This window comes from Symphalangus syndactylus, chromosome 16, assembly GCF_028878055.3.
Source record: "Symphalangus syndactylus isolate Jambi chromosome 16, NHGRI_mSymSyn1-v2.1_pri, whole genome shotgun sequence".
In the NCBI taxonomy this organism is placed as follows: domain Eukaryota; kingdom Metazoa; phylum Chordata; class Mammalia; order Primates; family Hylobatidae; genus Symphalangus; species Symphalangus syndactylus.
In genome coordinates this window covers 42,993,674-43,011,168 of record NC_072438.2, presented here as the reverse complement: position 1 = coordinate 43,011,168, position 17,495 = coordinate 42,993,674, and the positions used below count along the sequence as shown (strand labels likewise).

Genomic DNA, 17,495 nt, shown 5'->3' with positions numbered 1-17,495 from the left:
TAATTTTCACAAATCAACATGCTTTATATTTCAAAGTTAAAAGCAGTTTTCGGGATAACTGGTGGTAAAATAGTAGAAAAGAAAGACAAAATTGACCTTGAATCTTGGCTTTCTTCTTCTTAGCTGTGGGACTTGGGCTGGGAGAGTTTCCCACCTTTATTGGTAGGACTAGGACACCAAGTCTTACCTCATAGGGCTGATACAAGGAATTAATGTGAGCTGTAGATAAATAAAGACACTTGCTTTTTGCTTTGGGCATAATAGGTGTTAAAATATAAGAAAGGTTGTGATAATTTATTAGTAGATAAATGAAAATGTAAGTTGCTACTCAAGAGTTTTCAAAACAACTTGCTTCCTATATTTGTGCTAATTTTTCATCTCCAGCAGTTCATCTGAACTTGGTTGATAGATTTGGTAATCCCTTGTAGGTAGATATTAAATGAGGAAATCAATATGAATTATCACAAACTTTTTTCTTCACATTTTCTTTATTGGTAAAACCAACAAAATATTGCTTAAAAATTCCACTAATGGATATACTTAAAATATTCAAAATCTTTTTTTTTTTAATTTAAGTTAAGCATTGTGGCTTAGGTCCTGGGAAAGGAACAAGACTGCCTAGGTTTGATCCCAGATTAGTTACTCGTGAGCTGTATGAACTTGAGTAAGTGACCTAACCCCTTTCTGTGCCAATTTTGCCTACTTTTAAAAATGTGGAAAATAATCTCATTTCTCATTTTTAAAAAATCTGTATACTATATGTGTGTGTTTGTACACATGCGTGAGTCCTTTGACGATGGCCACCCATTCTGAGAAATATGCCATTAGGTGCTTTTGTCCTTATTTGGACATCATGCGATGTACTTACACAAACCTAGATGGTATAGCCTATTACATACCTAGGCTATATGGCAGAGCCTACTCTTCCTAGGCTACAAACCTGTACAGCATGTTACTGTACTGAATTGTAGGAAATTGTAAGACAGTAGTAGGTATTTGTGAATTTAAACAAATCTAAACATAGAAAAGGTACAGTAAAAATATGGTGTAAATATAAAAAATAGTACACTTGTATAGGGCACTTACTGTGGGTGATTCAATGAGTGGTGAGTGAAGCTGAAGCCGAGGACATTACAACACTGTAGACTTTATAGACCCTGTACACTTAGGCTACACTAGATTTATAACAACACTTTTTCTTCAATGACAAATTAACCTTAGCTTATTATAACTTTTTAATTTAACTTTTCAAGCTTCCTACTCTCTTGTAGTGACACCTAGCTTAAAACACACATTGTACAGCTGCACAAAAATATTCTTTATATCCTCATTCTATAAGCATTTTTCTATTTTTAATTAATTTTTAAAAATGTATAAAATTTACAACTCTTCCCGTTCCCATCTTCTGGAAGGTCTTCAGGGACAGTTGCATGCATGGAGCTGTCATCACCTATGATAACAATGCCTTCTCCTGGAATACAACTTGAAAGACCTAACTGAGGCTATTTCACAGTTATCTTAAAAAAAAAATAAGTGGAAGAAGTATACTCTAAAATAAAAAAGTATAGTAAATATATGACCCAGTGAAATGATCACTTATTATCAAGTATTATGTACTGTGCATAATTTTATGAACTATACTTTTATATGACTGGCAGTGCAGTGGATTTGCTTGCACCAGCATCACCACAAACATGAATAATGTGTTGTACTGTGGTGTTGCAATGGCTACAATGTCACTAGGCAATAGGAATTTTTCATTCTCATTATGTTCTTATTGGATTACTGTCATATGTTCAGTCATTGATCAGAACGTGGAGGGGATGACTACACACACACACACGTGTGCCTATATGTAAAAATCTGGGACCTATCTGGCATATTGTAAATGCTCAGTAAGAAGCAGTGATATTAATTACTAGTGCAAGTTACCAAAGACGTTCAAAATTTGAGTACTGCTCCACTCGAGGGTTCAAATCAGTAGTAAGTACTTGGCGTTAGTAGTATACAAATGTCAGGAAACAATTACAGCTTTATAAAAGTATCAAGAATCTGGAGATAATGAACAAATAAAGGATGCTTTTAAAAAAGGTTTTACCTTTTAGGTATGACCCAAACAGTATAGCTTTGCCCATTTTGTGATCTTAAAAAAATTGCAGTCTTACAGTGAGTATATTTTTAGTCTAGCTCATTTTGCTTAACTTTGAGAATCATTCATGTTTGTGCCTGTGGTTGTAGTTTGTTCATTTTTACTGCTGTATAGTATTTTATTGTATGAATATGCTATAATATCCATTCTTAATTTGGTTAGATATTTCATATTTTCTACCTTATCCAATATTTTATGTGTATATTTATTTGTAGGTGCATGTGTGTATATATATACATGCATATAATGTAAATATGTGTATACACATATAAATCAACTTAGACATAATTTACATATAAAATAGACTAATTTTCAGTATATACATGCTTATGTGACCACTATAACAATTAAGATTTAGAACATTTCCATCACTCATCTCCACTTTTCCCAAAATTCTCTTGTGACCATTTGCAGTAAATTCCCTAATTCCTGAATCAGGCACCTGTAGATTTCACTATTAGTTAGTTTTGCCTGTTTGGGAATTTTATATAAATGGAATCACACAGCAGGTCATCTTTTGTATCTGACATCTTTATTCAGTATGATGTTTTTGAGATGTGTCTGTGTTGTTGCATGTCAGATTGTTCTTATTGCTGAATAGTGTTTCTTTGTGTGAATCTCCAATTTGTTTCTCCATTTGCCCATTGACATATATTTGGGTGGTTATTCTTGAGGCATATTTGTATGCATGGCTGTTGAATACAGATCTAGGAGTAGGATTGCTGTGTCATGGGATATGTATATTTTCCATTTTTGTAGATAATGCAAAATGGTTCTTATAAAGTAGTTGTATGAATTTGCATTACCATCAACAGTGTATGTGCATTCCTCTTGTTTCATACCCTCAACATTTGTGTGTTTTTTGTTAGCCATGTAGATACACGTGTAGTGTTATTTTATTGTTGTTTACACTTGCATTTCATGATAACTAATGAGATTGAACACCTTATGTGCTTGTTTATTGACCTTTTGCTACATTTATATCTTTTTGGTGTGGTGCCTTCTCAGATCTTTCACCTATTTTGGTTTTGGTTGTTTGAAATTGCATTTTTTGTGTGTTCCTTAAGTGTTATTTATTCTTAAGAGTTACTGATAAACTGTGGGTATAAACCCCTTGTACAATATATCTTCTGCCTCTGCATATTGTTTTTATGTTCCTTAATGGTGACTTTTTAATGAATAAGAGTTCTTCATTTTAATTTAGTCAAATTTACGTGCACTTTCCTTTAGAGTTAAAACTGTTATGTCTTAGGACACATGAAAATCTTCTATTTTTATCTTCTAGCTTTATTGTTTGGCCTATTACACTGGGATTTATAATCTGTCTTGAATTGGTTTCTGTGTATTGTCTGAGGTAGGAGTAAATTTTCATTTGCTTTCATATAGATGTACAGGTGCTCTAGTCTTTCAAAAGACCATACTTTCCTCATTGCTATAGGTTGATGTCTTTGGCTTAAATGCAATTGGATCTCTGTTCTTTTTTTTTTTAATATTTTAGTTTCAGGGTACATATGCTGGGTTGTTATATAAATAAACTTGTGCCACAGGTGCTAAGCCTAGTACCCAACACTTATTTTTTTCTGATCCTCTGCTTCCTCTCACTTCTCCCCTTCTAGTAGGCCACAGTGTCTGTTGTTCCCTCTTTTGTGCTCATATGTTCTCATCATTAAGCTCTTACTTACAAGGGAGAACATGTGCTATTCGGTTTTCTGTTCCTGCATTAGTTTGCTAAGGAAAATGACCTCCAGCTCCATCCATGTAACTGGGTCTCTTTAAGTGGGTTCTTAATCCTAGTTCAATAGTCTATTATCCTTTTTATCAGTAATACGGTGTTTTAATTACTACAGCTATATAATAAATCATGAAACCTGGTAGAGTATGTCTTCTCACTGTACTCTTTAAAAATTTGTCATTATTGGTCCTTTGTTTTTCACATGTATTTTAGCATCAGTTTGTTAAATCTCACACACCCCCTTTCCAGTAACTCTTTTGATTAGGAGTGCATTGACTCTGCAGATTCATATGGTATTGTTGTATTTGTAATATCTAGTATTTCATATTTTTAAAATTGTATTAGATTTTTTTCTGATTTTCTTGGTAATGTTTTCCAGTTGAGTTCTTGCAAATCTTTTGCTAGATTTAATTCTAGGTTTTGGTAGTTTTTTAATGCCCTTATACTATATGGCACCATTTTAATGTTTCATTTTGTTTATTGATATTTGGGGATGGAATTGATACTTATATGTCAACCCTATTAGTAAGTTTGCTAAAATCATTTTTATTTTTATTTTTGTATTTTGTATTTTATTTATTTATTTTTGAGACCCTGTCTCACTTTGCCACCCAGCCTGGTGTGCAGTGGCGCGATCTTGGCTCACTGCAACCTCCGCCTCCCGAGTTCAGGAGATTCTCCTGCCTCAGCTACCCCAAGTAGCTGGGATCACAGTCACGCGCCACCATGCTCAGCTAAGTTTCATGTTTTTAGTAGAGATGGGGTTTCTCCACGTTGGCCAGGCTGGTCTCAAACTCCAGGCCTCCGGTGATCTGCCCACCTCTGTTTCCCAGTGCTTGGATTACAGGTGTGAGCCACCATGCTTGGCTGCTGGATTCATTCTGAAACAACTCCTTTTGAGGTCAAAAAATATATATAATAAATTATAATCCCTTACAGCATGTAATTTGATGAGTTGTGAAAGATATGTAAACCTGTGAAATTTTTACCATAAACAAGAAACAGAGCAGTTCTGTTACTTCTAAGAGTTTCTTAGTTTCATATACAGTCCATCCCTGTTTCACATGCTCATATAGAATAAGATAGAATATGCAGTCCTGCACCACGCAATGATGTTTTTGTCAGTGATGGACCACAGATATGACATTGGTCCTGTAAGAATATAATGGCTATACCACGTAACCTATGTGTGAAGTAGGCTGTACCATCTAGGTTTATGTAAGTACACTCCATGATGTTTGCAAAATGATGAAATTGCCTAACAACCTATTTCTCAGAATGTATCCCTGTCATTAAACCATGCATGACTGTATTTCTTATGTCTTGCTTCTTTTGCTCAGCATGATGATTTTTGAGATTTATTTAGATTATTATTTTTTATTAGTAGTTTTTTTTTCTTTCAGCTGGGTAGTAGTCTCTTGGATCCATACACCACTATTTGTTTATCATTTACTTCTTGATGTCTATTTGGGTTTTTTCAAGTTTTTCATTATTGAGAATAAAGCTCCTGTGACCATTTGTATACAGGTCTTTCTGTGAACATATGTTTTCAATATTTTTGGTAGGATTGTAATAGCTGGGCCTTGAAGTTTGGTGAATGTTTATTTTTATAAGAAAATACAAGCAATTTTCCAAAATGGATGCACCCTTTTACATTCCTGCCAGCAGTATTTATTTGTTTGTTTGTTTGTTTGTTTATTTGCTGCCAGCAGTATTTAAATGTTCTAATTATTCCACATATTCTCCAACACTTGATATCAACATCCTTCATTTTAGCTATTTTAATGTGTATGTGGTGGTATCACACATTCATATATTTTGTGATACAACTATTTGCATTTTTCCATTTTGTTTATTTTATTTATTTTTTGAGACAGGGTCTTGTTCTATTGCGCAGGCTGGAGTGCAGTGATGCAGTCATGACTCACTGCAGCCTCAACCTCCTGGGCTGAAGTAATCGTCCCACCTCAGCCTCCCAAGTATCTGGGACTACAGGCATGCACCACCACCCCTAGCTAATTTTCGTATTTTTTTTTTTTTTTGTAGAGATGGGGTTTCATTATGTTGCCCAAGCTGGTTTCAAACTCCTTTAGATAATAATCTAAATAAATCTCAAAAATCATCATGCTGAGCAAAAGAAGCAAGACATAAGAAATACAGTCATACATGGTTTAATGACAGGGATACGTTCTGAGAAATAGGTTGTTAGGCAATTTCATCATTTTGCAAACATCATGGAGTGTACTTACACAAGAAATCTGCCCACCTTGGCCTCCCAAAATGTTGTGATAATAGGCATGAACCACTGTGCCCAGGCTTAAAAAAAATAGCATTTATTATTATTTATTTTTGTAGAGACAAGGTCTCTCTATATTGCCCATGCTGGTTCTTTTTTGTTCTTGTGTGTGTGCTTTGTTTTTGTTTTTTTGAGACAAAGTCTTGCTTTGTTGCCCTGGCTGGAGTGCAGTGGCACGATCATGGGTCACTGCAGGGCACCGCCTCCTGGGCTCAAGCAGTCCTCCCACCTCGGCCCCCTGAGTTGCTGGGACCAGAGGTGAACACCACCATGGCAGATTAACCCATTTTAAAATTGAGTTGTATTTCTTATTACTGGATTGTAAGAGTCCTTTTTTTGGTTTGGGCAAATCACTTGTCACTAGTACTTGACATTATAAATTTTAAATTTTGGTAAAGACTAAATTTCAATGTTTTTTAGGGTTTTAGTTTTTTATTCTATTTAAGGAATCTTTGCCTACTCAGATGTTACAATGATTTTTCTCTCATATTTTTCAGAATTTCTAGAGTTGTAGCATTAAACATTTGGGTCCCAACTCCACTTTGAGTTAATTTTTGTGCATGATATGAAGCAAAAGTCAACATTCATTTCTTTTAATCATTGAGATATCCAGTTCCAGCAACATTTGTTGAAAGGGCTATTCTTTTTCCACCACATTTCTTCGGAACTTTTTTCTTAAATCAACGGACCAAAGTTGTGTGGGACTGTGTATGTGGACTTTCTATTCAATTCCATTGATTTATATGTCTGTACTTTCAGCAATGGCACAATGATTGGATTACTGTAGTTTTAGATTAAATATTGAAATTGTATAGTATAAATCTGCCAGTTTTGTTCTGCTTTTTAAAAGTTATTTTTCCATTTTTTAGATGGAAAAGAGAACTCTGTTATATGATAGAAGGCCTTCATCACCCTCTGCTTCTACAATGTTTACCTCTGCCACTGCTGTTATCATGTTGTATTCTAAATAATTGCCCTGTAATATCTTCCTCCTGAAACTGTAAGATCTTTGAAAGATCTTGTGTGTATTTTCATATTGTGTCTACAGAGCCAGACACATTTTTGACTCTGTATTATAAAGCTAAACACAAAAAGCTACACAAATACTGACATCTAGTTAGTAAATCTGTTTCAGAGATATGACTAGCAGTTTTGAAATTACTTTATGTGCATATTAGCATTGGAAAAATATGTTTACTTTTGTAAATTATAGATGTGAGTAGCAAACGCTTGTACAAAATGTCCTTTGCAAAGAAAATTTCTTCCTTTAAAAGTCTAAATAGAAAAATACATTTGTGGAATTTGGCTATTCAGCTTTTTTCAAGTCAGAATTAATTTCTGAATATTGTTTTTTCTACCTAAAAGAATGTATATCTCTCTAATAAATCCTTAAATAGAAATCATAAATATTTTATCATAATATTTTCTAATAATTTTAATTTTACTCATAAATATCATAAATATTTCCATTCATAAATATTTTCTCTTGCTTTTTAAGCTATTTCCGTGAAAGAAGAAATGTTGCTACCTCAACTGAAAAATCTGTGGCATGGCAAAGTGAGTGTATGTGTTTAATGTCTCCTTAAATTAGAGCTCATTTGATAGTCTTAACTGTGTTAAAATCATGATTGCGAAGGCAGCCCACCTGTGGTATAGGGAACAGTGGAAATAACTGTCTGCCAGTGTTCACAGTACTTCAGACACTTTTAAAGTGGACTGAATAAAAGGCAATAACATACACTCTGACTCCTGGAAATTTGTACATGCTAATGTAAAAAGTTTTCTTTTTATACAAGCTTCATTTATCATTAGCCACAGTTGCAGGCATTTAACTAAATTAAATGGTTTCTGGCAGTCTGAGCTACAGAACAGAGATATATGTATGGAAAGTGATTTTGCCATGGTAACTGGAAAGCTGTCATTGTTGCTCTGGCAAATTGAACAGTGACAGAGGCTTTTCTTTCATTTTGAAAATTCTGATTATACAAGTTTGGGAACATTCTTTTTGACAATAAGATGTCAAACACTTGGGTACTGAATCTTTAAGAAAAATTTTTGCCATAGTAGAAATGCAAATATTGAGAATTCTTTTTTTGTAGATTAGTATAATTCAAGGATGGTGGAACTTCTCTTGAAATAATTTATTTACAGATGCGTTAGTAGCTATGGCATTAGAGGAATTATATTAAATGCCTTCTGAGATTTTAAGTGATATCTAGCTATTATGTTAGTGACCTTTTTATAATTATTTATTGTAAGTTATAGAATTAAGCTTAATTTTCTGCCATTTAGAATATTTCCTTATTTAGGAATTAGCATTATAAATGGCACCATGACAATTTCTTTTGTATGTGGGCAAATGTATTTGGTTATATTAATGTGGATCCTAGAGGTTGGGAAGGACATATGTGACAGGTTGCAATTTAAGGAGCAGTGAGTTATGTTTGTGAAGCAAGTGGTGGATACCATGAGTGTTATATCAAGAAGACGATGGGGAGAATTGATTTGGGGATAAGAATTAGCATAATTTGGACTCCTACAGAATAAAGCTTACGTTGTGATAATGCCATAAAAAACTCATGCTTTTATTCTTTTTTTAAAAACAGTATTTCACATTATTCACATCTTTCTGTTCTCATCCTATAATTCCCCTAAAAGATTCAAATGAGGAGAATTCATCTTCCATCTTTCCTTATGGAGAGAACTTTCTCTTCCAGAGACTAGAAAATTCCAAGGTTAGTCCCATACATTATAATTGTTTTCTATAATCAATTATTTGCTTTTCTGACTATTTGTACCTCTTCATTTTTCTCCAAGCTATTTGAAGAATGGCATTATATTGAAGATTGAAATTTCCAGTCAGCAAAATTTTTGTTCAGTAAAATTATGGTAAAATCTGTACCTTTCAATATACATTATAGAAACACACTTTTATTTTGACTTCAGGAATCCAGGATAGTTTTAAAAATTTGCCACAAGGTTGGATTAATTAAATACAAGACAAACTCTATAAAACTTAAACACTCTCTAGATTTTTGCTTTGCCTTGTAGCCAAATGCAGACTTCCGAAGTGCATAGACTTCCAATTATGTATATATTTTAATTATTTAGTTTATCACTCATTCTTTTCTATTACTTGTGCTCTTTTGCTACATTATTTCTTGGTCTTGATAAAAGAGAAGTTGGAAGACTAAAATGAATCAAGAAGCAAAGGTACATAAATTTTATTTTTGGTTACCATCTTTTATTCTTACTTGAATTGATGAGTTAACGATTTGATAAAATAGTGAAAAAAAATCAAAAGTCTGTTTAATGTAGACTATCTTTTTTTCTGAAAATTGCTCTAAGTAATTATACTTATTTAATAAAACTAAACTCAGATATTATGGAGTTTTTGTAGAATATTGCTATACACACAAACAAATCCCAAAACCAAAAAGCAAAACAGTATGTGTTTTTTGTTTGTTTGCTTTTTTAATAGAAGCGATCTATAAAGAATGAATTTTTGACCCAGGAAGAAGCACTCAAAGGGGAAGCAACTACTGCAACAAACTCTTTTATCATCAAATCAAGGTATGAGATCATGATTGATGATGATGAACTATTTAGAATAAACTGTTATACAATGTTGACTTCTCATTCATAGTATAATATTGTGTGTCAGAGAAAATAGTTTATGTTGATAAGTTCAAATTTTTCCCCTCTAAATATAAGCATAGCAGCACCCATTTTATTAATTGAATTATGCTCTGTAAATCAAGTAAATATAGTTGCATTCCGTGGCAGATTATTTTTGTCTTTTCCTCATGGAAACCACACCCCCTCCCCAAAGTAGCAAATACAGGTGACTGTGATTGCACATTAAAGATGAGAGATTATGTTAATAAAAAGGAGAAAAGTGCAATGCAGAACATCACTACGCAAGTTGCAGACTTTACAAGCGTAATATATTCTTTTTATTGGAGTTTCAGCACTGGCAAGAAGCATGGCAATTATCCAGTTATTTGGATCACATACGGAATTAGAATTTGTATGCACCAACTTCAATTTTGTTTTTCTCTCAACTTTATTGAAACTTGGCATACTGGATCATTACCTGATACTTCATTTTCTTTTTCTTAATTTTTAATTTTTGAGATTACATAGTAGATGTATATATTTCTGGGGTACCTAACATATTTTGATACAAGCATAATAATCACATCATGGAAAATGGAGTGTTCATCCCCCAGAGCATTCCTCTTTTGTACTGCCAACAGTTTAATTATACTCTTTTAGTGGGACATTCATTTTATTTTTGTCTTTCATTTTCTAAGGCTAACATTGTTACAGGTTTCCCTCAGTTAAAGCTAAACAATTAAACATCTTTAGTAAACATTTGACATTAATATAATGCAAAATATGAAAGGGCCAGGCTAAATTATTCTTTGAAGCAGTAATGGTTTTTAGAATGTTATATCCAGAAAGATGTAATTTGAGCCCAGGCATATCTGTTTCATTGATTAGCAAAAAATGTCCTTTGGCATTAATGAATTAGTTGATCTATTATGTCATTCCTTGAATCTGTAGAAATATGCTTAGCTATTATGAATGCATTCCAATAAATATTGTGTGTTACATAGCTTTCACTTCCTGAATGTACCCTAACTCTTTCTTGTTTTATAGCTAGCAGTGTGCTGCAATATTTTTCCTCATCAGCATTGCAAAATAATACTGATGCTCTCAGCAGTCAGGCATACTCTCTGTTTTATAGCATTATGGTGAAACATGGGGTCCTTGGAGTTGATTAGAGGATAGTTGAGAGGGGTAAACAAGTTGGAAATAAGATCTCCGTATAGACGAGTTAATGGTCCATGATGTTGCCCAGAGAGATTGGGCCGGCCACTTAATTGTGCTATTAAAGATCGTTAAATTGTGATGTGAAGAATATACCCAGTCTCCATCCTTAGCACCTGCCCCAACCTTCCAAAATAAAAGGGATAAGATTAAATTATACCTCAGAAAAAACTTGCAGTAGTATTCAAAGATGTCATAGGTTAATGAAATAATTTTACTTAGCTTTTCTGGAAGAGTTTAAAAAATTTTCAACTCTAGGATTTTCCTGGCCTTATGTTTCTGTTATTAGTTATTTATAAATTTTCAAAATGTCACTGATGTCTTAAATCACATATAGTACTTCGAAATGTTTACATCATTTTTCCATTTAGCATATATGATAACAGAAAGGAGAAAATAAGCGAGGACAAGGTGGAAGATATTTGGATACCTCGAGAGGACAAAAACAATTTTTTGATAGACACTGCTTCTGAATCAGAATACTCAACAGTAGAAGAATGCTTTCAGAGTTTAAGAAGAAAAAATTCAAAGGCATCTAAATCTAGGACTCAAAAAGCATTGACTTTGGACTCCGTTAATAGGCACAGTTATCCGTTAAGCTCAACAAGTGGAAATGCTGATTCATCAGCTGTTTCTTCACAGGCAATATCTCCGTATGCCTGCTTTTATGGAGCATCTGCAAAGAAGGTTAAATCAGGATGGCTGGATAAGCTCTCTCCTCAAGGGTATGTACGTATTTATTTATTTCATAAGTGGCATATTTTTAAAATTTCAAGTTTATTCGTTTCTAAATCTCCTGGGTTGCTGTTCCCCCACTCCACCTCCACACACACACATACACAGAGATGCCATTTTTAGGTACTTTCAGCACACTTTTGCCAGTGCTATTCTTTAGACATAAGGAGAGAGATGTGCAATGCAATGCTGCATTAAGGTCCAGAGTCACAAATTAAAATAGAAAGTTATGACCTCACATCTACTTTCTTAATGTTACCTTCTAAGTTCGCATCAAAATGCGCTAATCTGTGTCCCAGTATGTAACAAAGAAAAACAAGACAGACTGAGTTAGTATTACTCAGCCCACACTGTTTGGCTTTTGCTCATATCATAACAGTGTTCTGTTTGAGAATACAAGGCTTATTGTAGTTAGGGAAAAGTACATCTTTGTTAGGTTTAGGTCTTCACTGTTATTGATATATTGTTTTGATTTTTGTATGTTACACAGAAGGTCAGAGTCCCGTGAATATTATACTTTTCAATGGATTTATCAACAGATGTTTACAAAGAAACTTTTGTCCCTTAAGCATTTGACAGTACTGAGAAATCTTTGGGGAAGGATTATATTTAATTAGAATTGTTTACTGGCATCCTGATTTTTAGATGTCTTTTTGAAATATTTACTTGAAATGTTTTTCATGAATTATTAAATTATTTTGAGATTAAAGCTTTCATGTATCAGTAGCTAATGTGGTGAGTCCCTACAGTGTGCTGGTTTTTTCTCCTATTCTCCTGAAATGTGTGTCATTTCTAAAAAGGATTGGTTTGATCTAAAATAATTTTAATTGAAAAAAAAATCTACCAGAAGCAGCATCAGATGACTAGTAGAAGCAGGAATTAACATTTCAAAAGATAGCAAAACACCCCAAAATTGTATGGTTAGTAATTATATGTTAATACCTTATATATTTTCATCCTTTTAGGAAATTTGATTTTGAATAAACCAAAGCAGATTACTTCTTACTATCAGCTATGTGTGTCACTTCTTTCTGGTTACGTTATGATGACAAAACCCTCTGCTTGTTCTTTTTAGTCCTAAGTATTATTGGTAAGTGCATATTCAGATGTCGAACGTGTGGATCAGTGCTCAGGTCTAAACACTGGTGGAGTGAATCAGTGAACTTGAATATTCTTGAATCTTTCATTTCTATAAAATCTAAGTATTTAGGGAGGTCCAAGTGCTCTCTTAAAGTATCACTGGAAGAAAAAACAGACTTTGAGTACAAAGCCCCCAGCGGCTGTGGTTTCCTGTGCGTCCCAGGTGAGATCTCGCCCTTTACAGGGTTGGTCTGTGTAAGCTCCAGGTACATTGAGAAAGTTTCATTATTGTTGGCCACCTCTGGGACAGTTAGGATATATTCTTGTCTCTCTTTTACAGAACTTTGACTTTCCATTCTTTCTGTTCTGAACCTGCCTAAGGTTAGATGCTGTAAGTTTTCTGGATTTATATTTTTCCATTTTAGGGGAAATAATTGCATTTTCTGTCCTAAAGCTACCCCCTACCCCACCTCCAACCAAAATACCGGGATGAATAGATATAAGAAAATAAACCAAGGAGCTTGGTATATCACCAAGAAATTTTAAAACTCTTCTACTTGATTATATTGCTATGACTTCAAAGAAATATGTGTAGCTGGCCAAAAGGCATTCATTCATTAAATCAGAAGTAGAACTGAGAATTTTTCCTTTCCTAATTAGGCTCTGTAGGCTATTGTGAGGGTTTAAGATGTTCATTCAAGTAAACAAAGTGATGCCTACCCATTCCTTATGTAGTGGTTGCTGAGCTTCGTTTAACCCATGGCCGCATGTCTCTTTGATGCAGATAGCACTGATTGAGATGGGATTCCAAACTCCATATAGCAGGTGTCAACAAACTTTTTCCGTAAAGGGTCAAGTAGTAAATATTTTAAGCTTTATAGTCAAATGGTCTCTGTTGCAACTATTTAACTCTGCAGTTACAGCATAAAACCAGACGTAGCCAATATCTAAGCCGATGAATGAGGCTGTGGTCCAATAAAATACAGAAGTAATAAAAAGCAGAGGTCCTCCTTAGGGGCCTCTGCATTTGTACTTCCTTCTGCCTGAAATGCTCTTCCCTCAAGAGTAACATGGCTTGAACCTCTCTCAAGTTCATGCTATAATGTCTCCTTTGCATTTAAGCCCTGGCCACCAAATTTACTACTACAACTGTTGCTCTCCCCTGCCACCCCATCACTCCCTTTAAATTACTTTCTTCTACAGGGCTTACAGGCCAGATGATTTATTTATTTCATACAAGCTCCTTGGGGACAGGCATCTGCATTGCTTTTCTTGTGATAGCCTTAGCAGAACATTGTCTAGCACATGGTAGATGCTTAGTATTTGTTGTAGAATGAATCTGTGAAAAACCTAGCGTTAGACATATTTTTCTTCTAATTTTTCTGAAACAGCAATTTATAAGAACTTTGTAATACAAGCTGCTGAACTCAACAACAAGTTTGTGGATGAAAATCTCCAGGAACCATTGATAATACTGATACACATTAACAGGGTAGTGAACTCTTGGTGTTTTTTTTTTTTTTAATAATTGTTTCCCCCTTAAAGACATGCACATAAATTATCAAAATACAATTGTCAAAATACAATTTAAAAACTAACAGACACATTCTAGTTTATACGTTTTCAAATAGTGTTTGAAACTGTCTTTTGTTTAATGAATGACGTTAAACAAAATAATCACATTCACAGTCTGAACTTATTTCACATGGTTGTCTATTTACTTTTGAAATGGAAATGCCAATTCTGAATCAATGCCTGATATGTGAACATTACCCAATATTTGGTTAAGAATATAATTGTATAACACCATACAACAAAAGAAATACTGAAACATTTCCAGTTTAAAATATGAAAAGTTGTTTAAATATTTGAATGACCTAAATATAACGTCCCTAAAACTAGTGGTTTAAAAACTGTATGAAAGAAACAATAAAATGTTGAATTTGGGAACATCACACACTGGGGCCTGTTGTGGGGTGGGGGGCGGTAGGGATAGCATAGATATACATAATGTTAAATGACGAGTTAATGGGTGCAGCACACCAACATGGCACATGTATATATATGTAACAAACCTGCACGTTGTGCACATGTACCCTAAAACTTAAAGTAAAATAAAAAAATTAAAAATTAAAAAAATGTTGAATTTGGGAGGCTGTATTTCAAACAGGTCAAAGCAGATGGAAAGCTTAATAAGTGCTACTTGCTTTTAAAAACCTCTCACTGGGTTATGAGGATTAAAATAAATCATCTTCACTTTTTCTCAGCTGTAAATAATAAACTTAAGCTTTTCAGCAGATTTGTATAGATGAAAATATGAAAGACTGGATATAATTTATTCCAGCATTTCCCAAATATGCATCTCAGAAGAGAAATGTTTGAAGCTGTTGTAAAGAAAAGAGAACATGGTTGGATGTGCTGTGCCTCTTCTAGGCGATGCATAAATTAACATCTCCAAGAATATCTGCAATAAGGAAACCCTTTTGAATTTTTACATTACTATTTTCTAAAGATGTTTGTGTGTTCAGCATAATGCACAGAGCATCTTTATAAAAACTGCAGTGTATATTAAAGAATTTCTATTTTACTTGAAATGTTTTAGGACTTTATTTCTTACTTGGGAAATTCCTCTTTTTTTAAATTTAACTTTTTTTTTGGCCCTGAGAAGGACTGATGTGGCAGTGTGAGCCTGAGGCAGCTAAAGTTGATCATGTGAGGTTAAGTCAGCACTTGGAGGTGGAGGAGGACACGGATGAGCAAGATGTGTTACTTGTCTTTTTGTAGCTTCCATTTAGGGCAGAAAAGAAATATATATGTGAATAGCAATAAAACCCAAAGACAAAAGTAGAATAATTGGTGCAAAAAGGTCTACAAAGTACAGAGTCCTGAGGTTACCAAGGGTTGAGAAAGCATTTCTTCAAAGACTTTCCTGGAAGGAGAGGGTAGCAGTTGAATTGCCCTTTGGAAAATGGATAAGATTTTAACTGGCATTTTTAGGTAAAATGCTTTTCTGTCTAGAGGGAAAGGCACTGATAGAGGTGATATCTAGATGTACTTCAGGGTTGAGATAGTGAGCAGGTGGAGGTTGGAGTTATTTTATTGAAGATGGACAGTTGGGTTCTAGGACCAGGGAGAGAAACTGCCAGTGAAAAGCGTGTTCAGAGAACAGATAACTAGGGAAAGTGAAAAAGCCAATGATCAAATACCAAGAAAAGGTCAGAGCTCAGACAATAACTGGGAGTCAGAGCTCCCAGAAGCCAATAGCCCAAGACCTGGGAGGAGTTCAGAGCTTATGCTGTTTGTGCCTTTGTCAGTGACTGCTTTCCATGTCATCATCCAGTCTCCAAGTCTCCTTTACTGGAACAATTTCCCACCTGGCTACGCAAGTGTTTGAGTGCCTTGGGTCTCTTGGTGTGCTTTCTTGGGGCTGCGGTGAAAGGCAGGTGTTGCAGGAAGTTGGCAAGTACATGTTTGATTAGGGTGTTATATGTCAGTCACCTTGTTGATCTTAAAAGTATATCTGAAATCCTTAATAAAAAGTATGTTTTCTCTTTTAATCTGCAAATTAGCTGGGCATTTCTCAAAGCACTAGCTACTTGTAAACATTGTGCCAAGGAATTAAGAAGCTTTAATATTTTTGTAGTTTGAGGAGGAAAAAAGTTTCAGTTTCCATAAAATTACCTGGTTAATTCCTTTCAGCCATCCTAGCTGCAGAGAAATGAATAGGGTTTGGAATCAGACAGACATCATTCATTTGCTGTGTGACTCAATTTCTTAGAACCTCCATTTTTCACATAAATGTGTGAGGTCAGGACTACCTCTGTGAAATCATTTGGAAAAGTAGGTAACTTTGGGCCTCACTCTTAATTGATGCTCAATAAATCTCGGTTTTCTTTTTTTTTTTCAGAACACCATTTTATTGCAGAGGACCTTAAGTAATGTTACTGTGAGTCCTAGTCAGTTCATACTTTGATAAATACAAGGCAAAGAAATCATGTGTTCACATTAAACTTTCAGAATTCAATTTTTTTGATTGTTATAAAAGCACATAGTTTCACCATCTTGGCCAGGCTGGTCTTGAACTCCTGACCTTGTGATCTACCCTCCTTGGCCTCCCACAGTGCTGGGATTACAGGTATGAACCACCGTGCCTGGCCTGTTTGCTTAATTTTTAATATGTGTATTCATTCATCTGAAAATTCTTCCTCAACATATGAATCTCTGAAGTAACCAAATAAATATACCCATCAATTTCATCATCCTACAGCCCGCTAAGAAAACTTTAGTTTGGGCTGGTTGTTCCCCAGGCCAAGTGCACACTAACATCTTGGGATTCCCTTGTATCATCTTTGGGATTCTCTATGCCTCTCTCTAGTGTTTGTGTCTTTCCATCTTTTCTTTAGATAAAGCACAACTCTTTGAAGCTTCCTGAGAAAAGGTGGATAGGGAGTCAATGTTTTCAGGTCTTCCATGTTTGAAGATATCTTTTTCTCCCCCCTAAACATTGTTATTGTTGATTTATTATGTTTTAGAAATCTTAACTGGAAATAATACTTCTCCAGATCAGTAATTTGTATTCTAGATCCCTAGTAATCTAGAGGTAATATTGAGAAATCTCATTTTTGATACTTTATACATAGCCTATTTTTTCAGTTCTTGGAGATTTT

General features: G+C 34.4%; 1 protein-coding gene across 4 annotated transcripts in view; it reads left to right on the top strand.

The window, feature by feature from the left end:
- The window catches only part of ARAP2 (ArfGAP with RhoGAP domain, ankyrin repeat and PH domain 2), a 175,142-nt gene that overhangs the window by 21,889 nt on the left and 135,758 nt on the right, over nucleotides 1-17,495 (top strand). For 3 of the 4 annotated variants that reach the window (XM_063619468.1, XM_055246550.2, XM_055246547.2), the window contains exons 3-7: nucleotides 7,676-7,734; nucleotides 8,836-8,912; nucleotides 9,355-9,390; nucleotides 9,659-9,750; nucleotides 11,385-11,738. In XM_063619468.1, coding sequence (XP_063475538.1) covers nucleotides 7,676-7,734; nucleotides 8,836-8,912; nucleotides 9,355-9,390; nucleotides 9,659-9,750; nucleotides 11,385-11,738 — 618 coding nt within the window. The remainder of the gene's footprint in view (nucleotides 1-7,675; nucleotides 7,735-8,835; nucleotides 8,913-9,354; nucleotides 9,391-9,658; nucleotides 9,751-11,384; nucleotides 11,739-17,495) is intronic. The other variant, XM_063619467.1, reaches the window with a different exon arrangement.